The following is an 18,855-nucleotide window of genomic DNA, read 5'->3' as shown; positions in this document are numbered from 1 at the left end:
AAAACATTTCAAATCATTTCAGTTATAAAACTGAATAAAAGTTGTGAGATGTGCTAAGGGACATGTCTTATGTAGCATGACATAGGAAGAATACAGTTGATGTCAGAATTATTTGCCCCCTTTGAATTTCTTTTTTAAATATTTCCCAAATGATGTTTAACAGAGCAAGGAAATTTTCACAGTATGTCTGATAATATTTTTTTCTTCTGGAGCAAGTTTAATTTGTTTTATTTTAGCTTGAATAAAATCAGTTTTAAATTTTTTAAACACCATTTTAAGGACAAAATTATTAGCCCCTTTAAGGTACTTTTTTTTCTCGATTGTCAACAGAACAAACCATCGTTAAACAATAACTTGCCTAATTACCCTAACCTGCCTTAACCTAATTAACCTAATTAAGCCTTTAAATGTCACTTTAAGTTGTATAGAAGTGTCTTAAAAATATCTAGTCAAATATTATTTACTGTTATCATAGCAAAGATTAAATAAATCAATTAGAAATGAGTGATTAAATCTATTATGTTTAGAAATGTGTTAAGAAAAATCTTTGCTACATTAAATAAAAATTTGGAAAAAAAAATTTAATGGGGGCTAAAAATTTAAGGGGGCTAATAATTCTGACTTTAACTGTATGTAGCTTAGAAAAAAAAAAAACATATTAATCCGAATCTGGTGCATCAGTTGATACTGATATGAACGAAATGTAAGATTAAAGTCTGAATGTCAATGAATGCCAAAGTGTTTACTTGCAATGCATATAAATGTCACTTTAAAATCTCCGTATAATATGTTTTGGAATGATTCCGTTTCTGTTTAGTTTTATGATGGATGAAAGCTGGATTTATGATGAGAGCGAAGCAAACGCGATGCAATATAATGATGGTTGAGAAATAAAGAAATAAGCAATCCTCAAAGCACTCTTCTATTATATCTGCTGCATTTTAAAGAATTGTTTCACTAGAAAAGACATATGGGTAATAATAATGTAAATAAACTATTTGCTTTAAGTAAGATTAAGTAAGCTTTTATCTTGAAATATGAAAACACATGCAAAAATCACTTTGCAATATTTCCAATGTTTAGCTGTGATTATAACTAACTAGGAAACAGTTCAGAACACAAGTCAAGTTTAACCCTACAGTGAATGAATTTACTTATTGTGACTGTGAATGATTTCAAGGTCATTTGAACTATTTGAGCACACAAAATGAAAAAAAAATGTAGCTTTAACAAAGATTGTTTTTTTCAGTGTTTTTTGTTTACTATACAGTGTTCATTTACATTGGAATACATTGTTTTATTACATTACATTGTTATGTTTACCTCAATACCATTAGAATGTCCAGAAAACAATAAGGCAGCTTCTATTTTGTTCATATCTTTGTTCTATTGTATTCATGTATGCTTGTAATTTGTTAATTATACTTTGAAATAAATGCATTCCCAACAAAAAATGATCACAATGTATAATAATTAATTACAGATAGAGGTATCTGAATCATCTTTTAAAATGACATTAATATTGCTTTATATAATCGCAGAAAAAAACAACTTATTGTAATGTCTGTTTTTTCCCCAATATTATGCAGTTCTTTAACTATATAAGTTATCCTTAGATTACTTTACAAAAAATAAAGATTTCACAGCAAAATGACCTAAAGGTGGACTTAACAAGCAAAGTTTTGTTTATGTTTATCATTTAGCAGTCTTTAAAATATGTGCTGGCAGCTAGCTCTCTGCAACACTCACATTGCTGCCCACTGAAGCTAAACAGGGCTGCAACCGGTCATGGGAAACCACATGGGAAAGCTAGGTTGCTGTCAGAAGTGGTGGTAGTGAGACCAGCAGGGGGCGCTCAACCTGCGGTCTGTGTGGGTCCTAATGCCCCAGTATAGTAATGGGGACTGCTCACTGATCTCCATCTTTCGGATGAGACGTTAAACCAGGGTCTTGACTCTCTGTGGTTGTTAAAAATCCCAGGATGTCCTTCGAAAAAGAGCATCCTGGCCAAATATTCCCACTGGCCTCTGTTCAACATGGCTTCCAAACCTTCCCTATATCATAACTAGCTTTATCACTCTGTCCCTCTCCAGCAGTTAGCTGGTGCTTGGTGTGAGGTCTGGCACAATATGACTGCCGCCACGTCATCCAGGTGGATGATGATGGTGAGACTCCCCCCTTAAAAATGTGTAAAAGTGCTCTGAGTGTCCAGAAAAGCACTATTTAAATGTAAGAAATTATTCAAATATGTTCATGGATTATGCTGCAGTATAGTCTCAAAGAGATGTAATTCAACCAAAAATTTTAATTCTGTCATCATTTAGACCCAATCCCATTTCATTTTTTAGCCCCACCCCTTGGTCCTTAAAACAGAGTGTGAAAGGGAAAGGCTTCAAAATTTAACCCTGAGAAATGGGACACCACTACAACACCTGCACTGTTCTATTATATCTGCTGCATTTTAAAGTATTGTTTCACTAGAAAAGACATAATGTAAATAAACAATTTGCTTTAAGTAAGATTAAGTAAGCTTTTATCTTGAAATATGAAAACACATGCAACAATCACTTTGCAATATTTGCAATGTTTAGCTGTGATTATAACTAACCAGGAAACAGTTCAGAACACAAGTCAAGTTTAACCCTACAGTGAATGAATTTATTTTATGTGACTGTGAATGATTTCAAGGTCATTTGAACTATTTGAGCACACAAAATTAAAAAAATATGTAGCTTTAACAAAGATTCCCACTCAAAGAGATGTAATTCAACCAAAAATTTTAATTCTGTCATCGTTTAGACCCAATCCCAATTCATTTTTTAGCCCCACCCCTTGGCCCTTAAAACAGAGTGTGAAAGGGAAGGGCTTCAAAATTTAACCCTAAGAAATGAGACACCACTACAACACCTGCAGTGTGTCGTCGCATGCTCTTATCTCATAAGAGATCATTGACGGCGATTGCTGTTGTTTTTCCAGTTGCATTATTTTTTGGCATTTATCTTCAGGAAATCACTGAAGGCAACAATATCATGTTATCATAACCATATAATGTGGCAATAAGCTCATAACTGGCCATATTCTTCTATGCAAAAGAAAATTAACATTATGTTATACCAAACACTGTAAATTGTTTTTTTCCAGCCACTAGACTGACATCTGACAAGGTATTCGATTGACATCGAGTGTTGTATGTGGGACTATACAGGAGTTATTATCATGGATTATAGAGAATCATGAAAATATATATATCGAAATTAGGGTTGTAACAATATACCGGTATGACGGTCTACCATGATTTGAACGTGCACGATTATCATACCATGAACAATTGCATATCAATGGTTTTAACCCTTAAAGACCGAGACAGCCGCCCGCGGCTAAAAATAAGTATTGCTCTTAAATGTTTAAAAACGTTTGATCCGCTGATCCGATTCATACAATTCAAAGATTGGCATAAAGAAGAGAATCTCAGCTTTCCAGTGCTGTATCACATAACATTCGCGGCTCCGGAGGCTCCGGAATCAGTGCGGTTACGTCATCAAAATTTGACAACGCTGATTTGACAAAGAAACGCTCGGCACTGTGTCTCCGGACAAACCAGACACGATACATTGATGCATTGTCCCTCCTCCATGCCCAGATTGGTTCAAACTCGCTATATCACAACCAATAAGCATAGGTTTCGCTTTTTTTTGTGGACCAAAAACGAGCTTTTTGAACAACACGGAATGAGAGATAGGCATACATTTATGCGCGGCTAAATAAAACGAAAAAAAAAGTTTTTGCATGAAATAATTCTCATACTAAGTACTTTTGCATGCACAGCAGCACAGAAACATGACAAAACAGTGACACAGCAAAGACGAACTGCTGCTCTTGCTGTTTTCAAAAGACGCAAATGAAGGTGCAGCTGTTTGTCTGCATTGCAGACAACCATATCCAAATCCATATCCACAGACAACCATATCCATGCTGGCACATACAACCTAAGGATGTTCCATATTGAATCTAGTTTCGTTATGTAACTATTTATAGTATAGTAAATATTTATATCTATTTTTTACTGAGGATTTGCACCATGTTTATTTGGACTTTATTTGGACTTTGACACATTATTTATTATTTTCTTATTTTTTTATTTGTTCATTGTAAGTGGTGTTGTTTATAGTAACTGAAAATATATTATTTGGAAAAAGTCAAATTTGCTTCACTGTTTTATTATTTTGTAACATTTGTAAAATACCGTATACCGCGAAACCGTCAAACCGTGGTATTGTTTTAGACGATTATCATACCGTTACAACCCTAATCGAAATGTATCTTTTTTTTACTGTTTTTTTTTTAAGCATGACTAAAACAGAAACTCCATTATGGATGTATTAAAACATGCTTGTTTGTTGTAAAAATTACTAAGAATGCCAAAAAAAAATCTGACCCTGCTGTGCAGCCATGTTGCTGTTGTAGATGGTGTATTCAGGGAATTTTTTCCCAGTTTCCAGTGTGGTTCTGGAAAATGTCCCTGAAAAATCCCCCCTCACTTCTTCAAAAACCTAATTGAGTTTTTATTTGTCATGTTGAACACAAAAGAAGATATTTTAAAGAGTGTTGAAAACCTAAAACCATTGACCTCAATAGTACTTGTTATTCTTGCTAAGGGTGTAGAAAAAAAGGTAACCATTGACTTCCATCTTACTTGCTTTTCTACCATGAAATGGGTAACTGGTTACAGGTTTCCAACATTCTTCAAAAATCTTCTTTTGACTTCAACAGAACCAAATAAAATCTGGTGTGGAGTAAATTAAGACAGAATTTTCATTTTGGGCTGAAATATCCCTTTAATATAACTGTAAATGACAGAAATAGCCCATAAACCAGCGGAGCTAAGCAAGAAAAATAATAACGGCAAAAAATAAGCAGCGCTCAGAAAACCTGCGAGACGTCAGTGATTAGACATGCATAAAAAACAAAACAAGATGGAAATGAAAGCTAAGATAGGGTGTTTTGGCCCCTGAAGCAAAGAGGAGAACAGCAAAGGGGCCACATTACATTCCTCAAGTGAAATGATTTTTCAATTAGTGTGTGAACTGCATTTCGGAAAAGGAGGAAGGGGGGTCTATCAGAGGAGGGGTCTCAGATTCAATCAGTTCAGCTGTAGACGGAGGGCACTGTGTGAATGTGTTGAGGGGGGTTTGGCGTCACCACAAGGGAATGTCTCTCTCTCTTTCTCTCTCTCTCTCTCTCTCTCTCTTTTTCCTCCCCCTCCCCAGACGTATGCTTCTGGAGCCAACCAGAGACACATTGTTTAGTCTAAATCCTGCCAGTGCAGAGCTACACACTCCAGACTCCCGCCACACACACATAAACAACGGGAAATGCGCTACAGAAAACAACCGAGAACTTCAAGAGCAGCAAATCTGCTTTATTTTTGAAGTGTCACGCCACAGACGGCTGTATATACGTGACACTTTCAACATGAAACGCGGGCGCCGTGTTGACATGACATGCAATACTTTGTCAGGCACATGCAATGCGCACATGCATACAGTCAACTGCTATCAGAGTACAAATCAAAAAACGTGGAAATGCTTGACAGAGAGAGACGGCCAACTCCCACTTCCTGCCCTCCCCCATGCACAGACAGACGGGCAAAATTCCTTAAGGCCGGCGGAGCTCGCAGACGGAGAGGAGGGGGGGGGGGGTAATGCATAACATACATGGCAACAAACACCAGTTCTGCGGCGGGACTACGGTGTGTTTCAAAGAAAATATCAGGAAATATCAAAGAGCGTCACGTCTGCGCTAATTTGCACGGGTTTTATTGCTACGCAGAGATAATTATCTTTGCTCGTCAAATGCTCAAATTAGATTGACGGAGAGCCTCAAAGGAAATGACATTAAGACCAGACGTTTGAAATCATATATTTGGGTAATTACAGAACGGGATCCAACGTTACACTTCTCTGTGTGTAATCTGACGTTAACCCCTTCAGACTGATGAAAAGGCAGATATGGGAAAGCAAGAGCACCAGCTTTAAAGTACCAACTTACGCAATATATATATACACACACCGACCACATCAGCCTTACTAGTACCGGGTTGGATCTACTTTTGCCTTCAGAACTGCCTTATTCTTTTGTGGCATAGACTCAACAAGATACTATAAATATTCCTCCGAGATTTTGGTCTATATTGACATGATAGTGTCACCCAGTTGCTGCAGATTTGTCGGCTGCACATCCATGATGCAAACCTCCTGTTCCACCACATCCCAAAGGTGCTCTATTGGATTGGTATCTGGTGACTGCGGAGGCCATTAGAGTACAGTGAACTCATTGTCATGTTCAAGAAACCAGTCTGAGATGATTCTATCAGCTCGAACCAGTCTGGCCATTCTCCTCTGGCATCAACAAGGCATTTGCGCCCACAGAACTGTCGCTCACTGGATATTTTCTCTTTTTTGGACCATTCTTCTCAGTAAACCCTAGAGATGGTTGTGCAAGAAAATCCAAGTACATCAGCAGCTTCTATAATATTCAGACCAGCTTGTCTGGCATCAACAACCAGGTCACGTTTAAAGTCATCTAAATCACCTTTCTTCCCCATTCTGATGCTTGGTTTGAACTGCAGCAGATTGTCTTGACCATGTCTAAACGCATTGAGTTTCTGCCATCTGCCTCTATATACTCACACACAGATATGCACGATGTAAAAAGCACTCTGGTGTGGTAAAATTATATATCAAGAATTGTATTTATCTGTCAATGCATTGTTTTTGTTTTTTTATAATTGTCAAAACTTCTTTATCATTTCATCAACTATAAATCCCTTTTGTAATAGATGTGAAGTAGAGATCACACACACACGTTTTTCCTCATGTTCTAAAATGACCAAGTTCTGGCAATATATTTTTTATTTTTTTCCAAATGTTTTCCATGTAACAATTGACCCTTGCCCTAATATAGGAATATTTGGTTTAATCACAGATCCCAGTGTAGACAATAATACCAAAAGTATGATTTCTTTTTCAACATTAATTGCTAGATGTCTTATACTGCTCAAGTGGAAGGACAAATTTCCTCCAACTTTTAATCATTGGATTAGGGACCTTATGTACCATCTTACAATGGAGAAGATTTAGTACTCCACTAAACATTGCAGTCAAAAATGTTATCTTATTTGGCAGCCAGTGCTGACATATATTAAACAAATGGATCCAAACTTAATCTTTTCAGTCTGACCGTTGGTTATTTGCTTCACACTTTTTTCCCCTTCCCTTCATTTTATTTCATTTTAATTTCGATCTAAATTATTTCATGTCTTTATTTTAAATTTGCAAAGCCTATTGTGACTCGTTGTGTGTTTATGTACAATAGATGAGTGAACATATAATATAACTTTTATCTACTTGTATTGTATGTATGTTTATATCATGACATGATGTAATACAGATTAGAAATTGGCATAGCATAATGTATAGAAATGGTGCAGTGGGGCCGGGGGCTCTGTTGGAGCAAAGATAATTTTTCTCTGTTTTTCAAATACTTTTGAAATTGATGTTTTATTGACCAAAATGTTAATAAAAAATCTGAACAAAAGTTCTATATCATCAAAGTAGATGTACGAAAACATGGTAGTGTCATTGTCTGAAACTTTTATTTCTATTTTTTCACCTTTAATTAATAGGATAGATAGGAGTATAGACAGGAAAGCATGGGGAGATGAGAGAGGGGAAGAATCGGAATAGGACCTTAAGGTGGAAATTAAACTCAGGTCGCCGCGAACACCGGATTGCCATGTGTCAACGCACTAACCACTACATAATTGGTGCCAACAGGTAAAGTCATTGTCAATGTAAAAAAAAAAACATCTAAAGACGTCTGCAGCTTGTTCAAACAACTTATTTAAAATGAGCTGAAACAACACAACTCTTGATGGTTTTTTGGTACAACTTAATTGTTTTATGTTCAATAAACCTTATTGTTAACTTAATTTCTTCATGTTGTTCCAACACAAATCAATTTTTATAGTGTATATATACTAACACTCATATATTTTCTTAATGCATTATGTGATCAAAGACATTAGCTGCGTACCAAACGGCACACTACACACTATGCACTTATGAACTTTGTACTTACACACTCAACAGTATAGCATATGTACTGTATGTAGTGTCGTCACAAACGGAACACTAATGTACTAAGCACAAATTCAAACCGTTTCCAAGATGACGTTTGACGGTTGTCAAATTAGGAAAACAAATATCTAAACTACCAAATAATACCTGCCATGACTATAACCGCATTCACCATAGGAAGGCGCTATAATAGGAGAATTTTGCTTTTACAATCCAAAACAAAGAAAGTTATCCAACATGTGCGCCCAATAGCTCCGCATCTTTGGTTAGCAAAGCTTTGGTTTTTGAGGGTGTGAAGAGTCCAACATTACACACTTCATTTTTAACAGTTGAATAACTGCATCATCCGGGCAAGTAAAGTGCACTTCAACTTTTTTGCGTTTTCAATGTGAACAAACTACTTTTACTATTTATACAACAAAATGGCACAGAATAATGCATAAGTATGCCATTTGGGACACACCAATTAAGACTAATAATATCACTGGCTATATCAATAATATAAACATGTGTTTTACCTCGAGATGGATTAAAGCATGTATAAATATGGCCATGTCTACACTAATCCGGATAAATTTGAAAACGGAGTTTTCCTCTAAAAACGCTTCACGTCCACACGGTCGTTTCTATTCGTTTTCCAAAACTTTGTCATCCACACTGAAACGACAACAAATGCTTTCAACCTGTACTGCGTATGCGTGAAACGTAAGACGCTTCGGCACGCGTCATTTCCGGCTGACGTTTATTTTCTTTCCGGCTTTTTGAAACGTTGTGGCAAAATGTCGAGGAAAAGCACAGAGTTTTTTAAATGGACTGACAATGAAGTAGAGTTGCTGTTTCGATTAACACATGAATACAAAGTTGCAAAAGAGAGTGAAAATGTAGACTGGGAGACGTGCCAAAACAAATACGCCGATATACTGGACCGCTTTAAAGAACAGTATCCTGCTGATGACGCTGCTTACCCTCACAGTAAGGACGACATCACTAAAATCATACTCACAACGAAAATAAAGTAAACGAATTAGTAACATGACTGAGTGTCACATGACAAAAAATGCGTCATCGTTTTCGAAAGACTCTGTTTTCACGTTCTACACTACGACACGAAAACGGCGTTTTCAAATTTATCCACTTTGGAGAGCGTTTTCAAAAAGATACGTTTTTGTTTCCTAAAAACGCGTCTCAGTGTGGATGGAAGGGCAAAACGGAGACAAAAATATGCGTCTTTAAATGAAAACGCATTAGTGTGGACATGGCCTATGTTTCAAGATTCAATTTAAATCATTCTAGTCTAAAATTGCATAGCATTAGTTTTCAAAAACAACAAAAATGACAAAGCCTGAGGAATTCTGCCACTCTAAGTGAACTAAGCTTGTAGTCTGGCTGCAGGTTTAGATACTGTGTCCAAGATAAGACACAAGGTCAAGATACAGGCTTGCTCGTGTCTCAAACATAGAGCACAGCCCATTATCTAGTAATTGAAGCACAGTACTGGATGCTCCATAAAATGTCCTTGATCAAGAACACAATACCTCTCTTTATGGCTCAGCTAGAATCTCATTCCAGAGCCTGCTGTCTCTGAAAAGTGCCAATACTGCATATGAACCATCCAGAGACTTAATGGTCATGTTACACATATGTGTGTGTGTGAGAGAGAGTAATGAGTGCTGATGGGCTCAGCAGAGTGGCAAAAGATCCATAGCTTCACGCATTTTCACAGCGGTCACAGACGGGGTAATGGCTCTCACACGCAGTACAGCCTCCCCTTCATCTTAATCTTTTCCATGCTCGACAAACCGTCCTCTCGTTGGTTTCTGCAGGGCCCAATCCCTACCGCGGCACATTACAGCGCTAAACCCTCTCGAGTGAAACTAACTACCCGTCTAGGGTCTAACTTGGATCTAAATCACTGTGGCAGCTTCTAACGGTTTTAAAATGAGCCTGTGATGAGCCCTCGAACCGGTTCACCAGCATGGCTAGGCAAGACCACACTTTTAATTACCATGTCTGTCTCCACTGTAACCTCATCGTGTGGTCTTACCTCCGTAGTTACAACCACAAAGCTGAAATCGCATTCCTCGCAGGGCATTGAGGATCAGCTTAATGGAATTTGTCAACAAGTTTTTGTTCTAGAGATTGACTACACGGGGCCTTTCAGGCTGGTGGTTATAAGAACTTAGTTATAGGAACAAGCCACCAGGTTCCTCCAAGACTTTTTTAGTTGTATTCATAGCTCAAGCATGCAGGAATTCTGAATAGACGCCAAGCATATTATTTAGCATTATCTTAAACTTGAGTATGCTGTGGCAGGAATAGTCCTGTATTATTTGTTGTTGTTGTTGTGTGATGTGGATGTTATGCAATTAAATGAGCAAAAAGGAGGACTAGGGGACAAAATCCGCAAACACAACTTGACATGTTAGTACATATCATCAGCAGGGCCTCTTAGATGAAGAAACTTTATGTGTTCATCTTGTAATCCTGTAAAATGCTCTGCTGGTGTTTTATACGAATGTGTATTGCATTTCAGCAATACATTTACATCATTAATAGATCCTGTTATGTTGGGTTAGACCAGACCCTGAAATAAAAAGTTTCATTCTCCTCCCAAAAGTGTTCATATAACATTTTTATTTCTAGTTCATTCTGTGTGAACACCCCAAAAAGCAAATCCTTCCTTCTGCTAAACAGTATAGGAAAAATAGTTATTGGATTAGTCATAGAAACGTTCCTCTAATGCAGGGGTTCTCAAACTTTTCAGCCCGGGACCCCCAAAATAACAATGCCAATGACTCGCGACCCCCACTATTTTCGTAAGTGGTAATAATCATACAAACGTTGCACACAACACTCACACAAACCAATCAGCCTATATAAACACAAGCATATTGACAACACAAAAAAAGTGCAACAGTCCCATATCATTTTTATTATTATTATTTTATATTAACCTCATCTAATTAGACTGGTGGGCACAATATTTAAGTTACATCCCAAGTCTTTTCTTGGTTTAATTTTGGAGACTGCCACTTACACATCATACTCCATGTTTAGTGTCCTGTATGTATTTTAAATGTACGTGAGTGCTTTAACGGTGTCAGAAAGTTTAGCTAGTGCTGTAAAATCTGGTGCACTGACGCTGTTGCTTTGTCATTAATCTAATGTTGCAACCAATGTAAAAAACAACAACAAAAAAAACAAAGGCTGATGGCTTTTTGTTTGGATAATGTATTTTTTTGTGTAACTATTTTTTTATCTTCTGTAGGTTATGGATTAACAATGGTAATCATAAAAGTTTATTCAAATTTATTAGATTTTTGTAAATCACCAAGCGACCCCCTCTCATTGTCCCGCGACCCCCCAGGGGGTCCCGACCCCCACTTTGAGAACCACTGCTCTAATGTATTGGTGTGCCATGTGGAATTAACTATATGAAATTGAAAATCAAAGCTAAAGCTATGACTCATAATGATTAACTGCAAAAACAGTCTCTGAATTTAGCTTTTCCATTTCTCAGAAAGCAATGGCAAGTTCTTTTGTGACCAGAAATGACCTGGATTAATATATTGAAAGTTATTTGTGGATGCACTTTTGCATATATACACAGTGGGGGAAATAATTAATCAAGACGTCATCGTTTTTCTCAGAAAACATATTTCTAAAGGTGCCGTTGACTTGAAATTTTCACCAGATGTTTATAACAACCAAAGAAATACATATATGAGAAGAAAACAAATCTAATTTGTTTACAAACGAAGTTATGCGTAATAAAATGAAATGACACAGGAAAAAACATATGAAGAAAGGGAGGTGTAGAAAGGCAGTGAAAGCCCAGACAGCAGCTGAAATCTCTCAGTAGTTATTCAGCAACACTCTAAACCTCCTAAACTGTAAATGAATATCAGCTGCTTCAGTCCAACATTTGCATTATGAGGATGACAAAGATGAAACCAGAGTGAACATTTCAGCAAGACAATGATCCAAAAAATAGCCAAGGAAACTCTCAAATGCTTTTCTGAAAAAGAAAATCAAGCAACAATATACAAATATACTGTATAATAAACATTTCCTATTTCCTATACAATGTACACACTGTATATATAATCTGTGATCAAACAAAAAAAGGACTGGCAGTTCATTACAATTACCTAAGTTTTTGTACCATAACGTACACGCCCAACCCAGACAATATCTCTTTTCAAACCACTAAAACTGCCAATAAAAATCACTTTGCAAACTTTTTCAACATTAAAAGTTTTTCGAGCAAAGATCAAAGTCCCATTTTTTATAAGATTCTGTATTTGAGTCTCGTATGCTCACCTAGGCTGCATTTATTTGAGCAAAAATACATTTAAAAAACATAAACGAAATGTAATGTTGTTATTATTAAACAAGCAAACTTTAAAATTGTATGACACCATTGGTTGTGTGATCCCAACATGGCAACCCTCCCTAGGACATCTAGTTTTTTTCTAAGCAACATGAGTTTTCTTCTAATGCAACATTTTAAATATGTTTGTCAAATGTTTTAATTTCTTAAGGAGTAAAACATTATAAACAGCTTTAAAGAAATGGTGCACAACTGACAATGATATGCGTGATATGCTTCTCCTTCCATCTGCAGCCTAGTCTATTGTACAAGGCAGAGACTGTTATCTCATCGAGGTCAAGGCTTTAACCAAAATACGTTCCCAACTATCAGCGGTGCCGTTGGGTCACATGAAACACAAACTACTACACTCAAAAATTATTTTCAAACTGCTAATTTAAAACAAGCTAAAATAACACAACTTATGAGATCTTTTAGGGGGGCAACTTAATTGGTTTATCTACAATCCACTTTAATTTGTTAAGTTAACTTAATTGATTTATGTTGGCACAAAATGAATGTTTTTTTTTACAGGTTACCCCACAAAACGCATGTGTGTAATTGCTGCTTAATTAATACAAACACTTGAATTGAAATTAATTCTTGCAAACATCTTGGGGAAATATGTCCATCCATCACATTCCAGAGGTAGGGACTTTTCAGGGGACTTAAAACAATCGATGGTACAAGATCACATGCTTGTGATGTGATGACTAACTGCATATCCATAACAACAGGGTAAACAGGCTCTAATGGCTGTGGCTGACACACAGCATGGTCAATCTGATATATATAAAAGCAAGAGAGAAAAAACAGACATCAAAACACCCTCTCTGAATGTTCCCCAGTCTGTGTGTGATTTATGCTCAGCCTTGTTTTGAACCTTGTGCACTCCTTATAGCTGCCAACATTTAAATAAAAAAAATGTAAAAGCAAAGTCTATTTTGTAATTTTGCATTCTGAAACCAACCAACTGAAACCAAAAAAAAACTAAATGTTTCTTTACAAATATGCCAAGAAGCACCTGCTTCTGTACATAATGACCAATGCAAAGTCAAATATTGTTAGTTTAAATTAACTAAAACTAAAATAATTTAACTTGCATCCACATATCAAACCACAGATGATGGAAATGACTGGAATTAATCATGTCTGGATTAATAAACCAGAATACATTTCGTCAATTCATTTGTTGCATTCAAATACAAACCACCAAAACACAAAAAATATCAAGTAAATATCAAAATTATTAGGACATCATGTGCCATAACAGTGGTATAATAAGGTAATAACATCTGACACCATCACTGAACTAAAGAACCAATGATAAGATCTACTTCAACAGTTTTGGGGAAATGCAGACTCCCACAGTACTAAAGTAAAGACTGCACACACTAATTAAAGGGATAGTTCACCCTAAAATGGAAATTTCTGTAAATGTACTCACCCTCAAGCCATCCAAGGCTTCAACTTTCAACTTTTTGGGCTTTTTAGATTAAACTGTGATCCTTTTGGTTAAATAATGCAAGTCAACAGCTACCAGCACTTCAGAAATTGTTATCAAAACGAATAACAGTGGCTCCTGACAATACAACTGATTGGTCTGTCCAAGAAACAGAATGCTAATTACAATATTATTGTCTTTAATCCACAGCCTCAAAAACCATCTTGAGCACGTTCACAACAGCGAGGAGTGTGTGAGCTAATGATGTTTGACAGGAAGCTCATGCTACAGACTGTCGTAAAAATGCACTCAAGGCCAGTCAGTTAAAAATCCTCTTTAATGTTCTACTGAAGAAACGTCCTTTATATCTCAGATGGCATGAGGTTGAGTAAATTAGCAGCAAATGTTATTTTGTTGTTGTTGTTGTTGTTTGAACCAAGCCATCACAAAACCTGAAATGTAATAACAGAACTTGACCAAGTATGCAGAAATACTGTGCAGTGACAGCCTAGTTGTATCTTTCTTCCCAAGACTGAGGTCAAGTTGTTTTTATATTCAAACATTCAGACTTTCTGCTTCATAATATAATTTCAGAAAAGTATTCTTTGCAAATTGTGAAATCATATGAGCAGACAATGAATGTCTACGTACAACACAGTCAAATAAATAGTGCTAATGCTTTGACTTACATGTGATTTCAGGCTAAATATTCAAAAACTATGGTAAACAATATAGGGAGCAAGTGACAAGCTGTCACTGAACTAATGTACCAATGTAAAACCAACTTTACCTCAATCTTTCCAAGTACCACTAATAAAAGCATCTACTTGTGTAGTAAACAACTCCAAAGTAAATACACTTTGGTTTAACAGGACTAACATAAAGAGGACACCCTTTAAGACATTGCAGGACTAACACAGAAAAGCAATACGAAGCAAATCCCATTCATATTTGTGCTGCAAAACGTTTCAGTTCACTTTGCATTACAGTGTGCATGCCGCAGCGCTGAGGGATACCAACGAACAACTCACACTTAAGCCCAAAATAATGTAACATGCACTCTGTAATGTGGATACACACAGCACTTAAATAGTTCAAATGTAGATCTGGGGTATATTTACCGGCCACAGCACTGAGCAGAAGCAGTGAGCAGAGCCCGAGTGACAGTACTGATGTCCGGTTTAGGATCCGCACTCTCATCCTGCTGCCGCTTCTGGATGGATTCAGCTCCAAAAAAAAGTTCCAGTAACTAGATTTTCTGTTCCCCCTTTCTTCTTTCTATCGACCGAAGTTCAAGCTCATGTGCACGGAGCAAACAATCCGAAATGACTAACGTTAGTGCAGATGAAGATTTGGAGGCAGCGCATGATTTTAGATGCCTTTGGTTTCGATAAACAGCTTATAAACGCATTTTCTCCATGCTGGTTGGGAGTTTGAGCGATTATACTTCATTTAATATGTATAATACACTTCCTCGCATATCTTAAAATAAAACTAAAGGTCTCAAAACCTGCTGTGTGGCGTCTCTCGGTTGTCGTCTGTGTTTATAAACAAGATTTAGTTTCGATGTAATATTTGGTTCTGGTCCAGATGCTCGAGCTCAGGATCTCAATATGGGTCAGGTTTCTTGGTGTCAGTCCGCTTCAGTCGATGTTTAGCTTCACGAGCTGACGACATGTCCGACATTTCCCGACTGTGCCCGGTTTTATTCCTGCATTATCCCTTAAATGATGTCTCTGAAATGAAGTAAACCTGCGGCAGAAGGCGTCGAGCTCAAGCGGCCGAACAGGAGCGACATTGAGTCCGATCCAAAGCGACGGAGGCCTGTAATGAACAACGCGGCGACTGTCGGTAGACTGTGTGATGGTCGTTAAACTGATTGCCGGTCGGTCAGGGTCTGTTCGGTTAAATAAGCGCTTTTCTCCCCGTTGTGGTTGATTATCGCCCCGCGGATCGTGTCGAGCTCCCGCGGCCGCTCTCGGTAACTTCAGCTCCGCCTAGAGCAGACAGATGAAGGGCAGTCAGTCCTCCTCCTCCACCCCCACCTCCCTCTCTCTCTCTCTCTCTCTCTCTCTCTCCCTCTCTCTCTTCCAATCCAATTCGATTTTAAGTTGTCTGTCATGCTTTCTTTTTCCACCCCAACCTTACAAATCCACCATAATCACAATATTTTAGCCAAAACATGCTACACTTATGATTACTATAGCTGGGTAATTGGTTTCACACAAACCTAAACTGTTTAGACAAATCCCATGGTATTATTGTAATCTAAATAGCCTGTCTCCTACTTGTACTTTTTATATAGGTCTAATAATATGTTCCTGTACATAACAATGTAACGGTCAAAACTCTTACGACCAGCAGCACACATTTGAAGTGTTCAAACAGGCTGAAAAAATACATATTTATTCATATTTAACCTTAATATCGCAAGCTAATTTTCGCATTAGGACAAAAACAATGAATAATTATTGACAGTATTGCTGCTTTCACAATATTGTGCATCACAAGTGAAAATCAAGTGAAAATTTGTGTCTGTGTGTGCTGGTTTACAATTTTTTTTTATAATTACATGTGTATGACCTACACAGCAAGTAGCCTGTTACAATATTGAGAATGTTTTATGAGGACATGTCATGTGTCCTCGTAATTCAAAACAAAAAAAAATTAAAAATCAGGTTTGCCGTGAAGGTTGAGTTTAGGGTAATAAAATGGCAGTTTTAAAAGTATAAAATACATTGGAGAGTCCTCATAAACCACCAAAAAAATGTGTGTGTGTGCACCCATCTAATGGATTTAAACATGTACAGTAGTCAAGACCCCTGATAGCACATATTGCAGAGATGTCTGTTTGGTGTTTGTGTTTACATCTGGAAGATACATATGTACTCTTAGCACTGGGTTGCAGCTGGAAGGGCATCCGGCACATAAAACATATGCCAGAGCAATTGGCGGTTCATTTTGCTGTGGCAACCCTTGATAAATCACCAGAGACTAAGCTAAAGGAAAGTGAATGAGACATATTTGTTAGTGTTTGTTCATCTACACAAGTCAATTTTCAGATGTCTTTAAGATGTTTAAAAATGTAGAATGTTCTTTTAGCAGACCTACTTCAGACCTTTTTTCAGACTAGACAATTTTTAAATTACGTCTTGCAGACATGCTGAATATACATAAAGTTATGCTGAATTTCAAAACAAGCACCAAAATGGGGATGAAATGTGTTTCAAGTATAGTGAAGAGTTTATGTAAGATGGGCTGGACTGAGTATTTCAGAAACTGCTCAATTACTTCACTTGTAATGCACAATATCTCAATATTGTAAATAATTTTTTAAAAATGTCATTGTTTTCCACCTAATCAGAAAATTGGATTGCTATACTAAAGCTGATAAATTATTATGGATTATTTTAGCTTGTTTAAACGCTTGTTAAGAATGTGCTGGCTACGAGGGGTTTGATTGGCGGTGCCTTCCACATTTTAATATATGCTTTAGCAGAGTTAGATGTCAGCAGTTAGTTTTGGGCTTTCCATTGTGGGACACAGAAATGACTTTACAATTGCAATTTGAAAATGATTTATGAAAAACAAAGATCTAAATGTTTCCTTGCAGTTTTGCCTTTGTTTTAGTAATCAGAGTTAAAATACCATGCATTTACTGTATTCATCAGTCTAAAGCAGGGGTTACCAATATGTTCCTGGAGGTCTGGTGCCCTGCAGGGTTTAGCTCTAACTTGCCTCAACACACCTGCCTGGGTGTTTCAAGTATACCTAGTAAGACCTTGATTAGCTTGTTCAGGTGTGTTTGATTAGGGTTGGAGCTAAAATCTGCAGGACACCGGCCCTCCAAGAACAAGTTTGGTGATCACTGGTCTACAGTATATACATATATAGAGTATACATATTCCAAACATAAAGAGTTATTGGTATTGGCTAAAATGTATATATCCATGCACCCTAACTTTACATACAATCATCTAGGGCAGTGTTTCTCAACCACGTTCCCGGAGGACCGCCAGCTCTGCATATTCCCATGCCTTCTCATCCAAACACACCTGATTCAGATCATCAGCTCATTAGCATAGACTGAAAGACCTGTAATGGGTGTGACAGACAAAGAAGACATCCAAAACATGCAGTGTTGGTGGTCCTTCAAAAACATGGTTGAGAAACAGTGATCTAGAGTTAACAGAAAGAAAAAACACCAATATTTTACCAATTTAAAGAAGTATTATGTTATTTAAATAACTGGAACTGCTAAAAATATATAGTTTACCCTTCAGGGACTATTTTACTGACAAACATACACATCTTGGAAACACTTTGTTACTGAAAGAGCTTGAAATTGAGCATCTCTGTCAAAACTACAGCAGAAATAAGTGGAAACACTGTATCTTATCCATTATAGTGATTCCACTGAAAGCTTCTTGAAGCATAAGAATATTCAAGACTGCTTGAAGGAAATCCTATGGTTATTTATAAATATTTTATTTATATATTTATAAACATGCTATGTGTTATTGTTAAGTAAAATCCTATGCTATTTACCATTGCTCTTAATTTGTTTCCCAATCCTGTACTTATTTGTTTAAGACACAGCCTCATAGTGCCTTCATGAGTGAAATTGTGTCAACCAAGCACCCAAACAGTCTTAGTTTTCCAACCATCTTATATTTCACATGGTATGGCCATTTGTAAACTGAATGTGTCAGGCTTACAATGTCATTCCCTTCCAGCTATTTTAAGCTGTACAAAACAGCTCAATATGCTGCTCATATTTCTTATTTCATATTATTTTACTGCATTGTCTTAGTGGATTGTGCCCTAACATAATTTACTGCGCATTGATATTTAATCTCATTATTACCCAATAACGGCCAATGAACTCTCGCATATTATCG

At 36.9% G+C, this 18,855-nt stretch overlaps 1 protein-coding gene across 1 annotated transcript in view; it reads right to left on the bottom strand.

Annotated features, from left to right (window-relative positions):
• The window catches only part of bmpr2b (bone morphogenetic protein receptor, type II b (serine/threonine kinase)), a 151,462-nt gene extending 135,513 nt beyond the window's left edge, over window positions 1–15,949 (bottom strand). Inside the window, 1 exon segment of the mRNA NM_001039807.1 lies at window positions 15,076–15,949. Within this exon segment, the coding sequence (NP_001034896.1) occupies window positions 15,076–15,154 (79 nt within the window). The 5' untranslated portion in view covers window positions 15,155–15,949.
• Between the last annotated feature and the right edge of the window lie 2,906 nt (window positions 15,950–18,855).

This window comes from Danio rerio, chromosome 9 (assembly GCF_049306965.1).
Source record: "Danio rerio strain Tuebingen ecotype United States chromosome 9, GRCz12tu, whole genome shotgun sequence".
In the NCBI taxonomy this organism is placed as follows: domain Eukaryota; kingdom Metazoa; phylum Chordata; class Actinopteri; order Cypriniformes; family Danionidae; genus Danio; species Danio rerio.
This window is presented reverse-complemented; position numbering and strand designations above follow the sequence as displayed.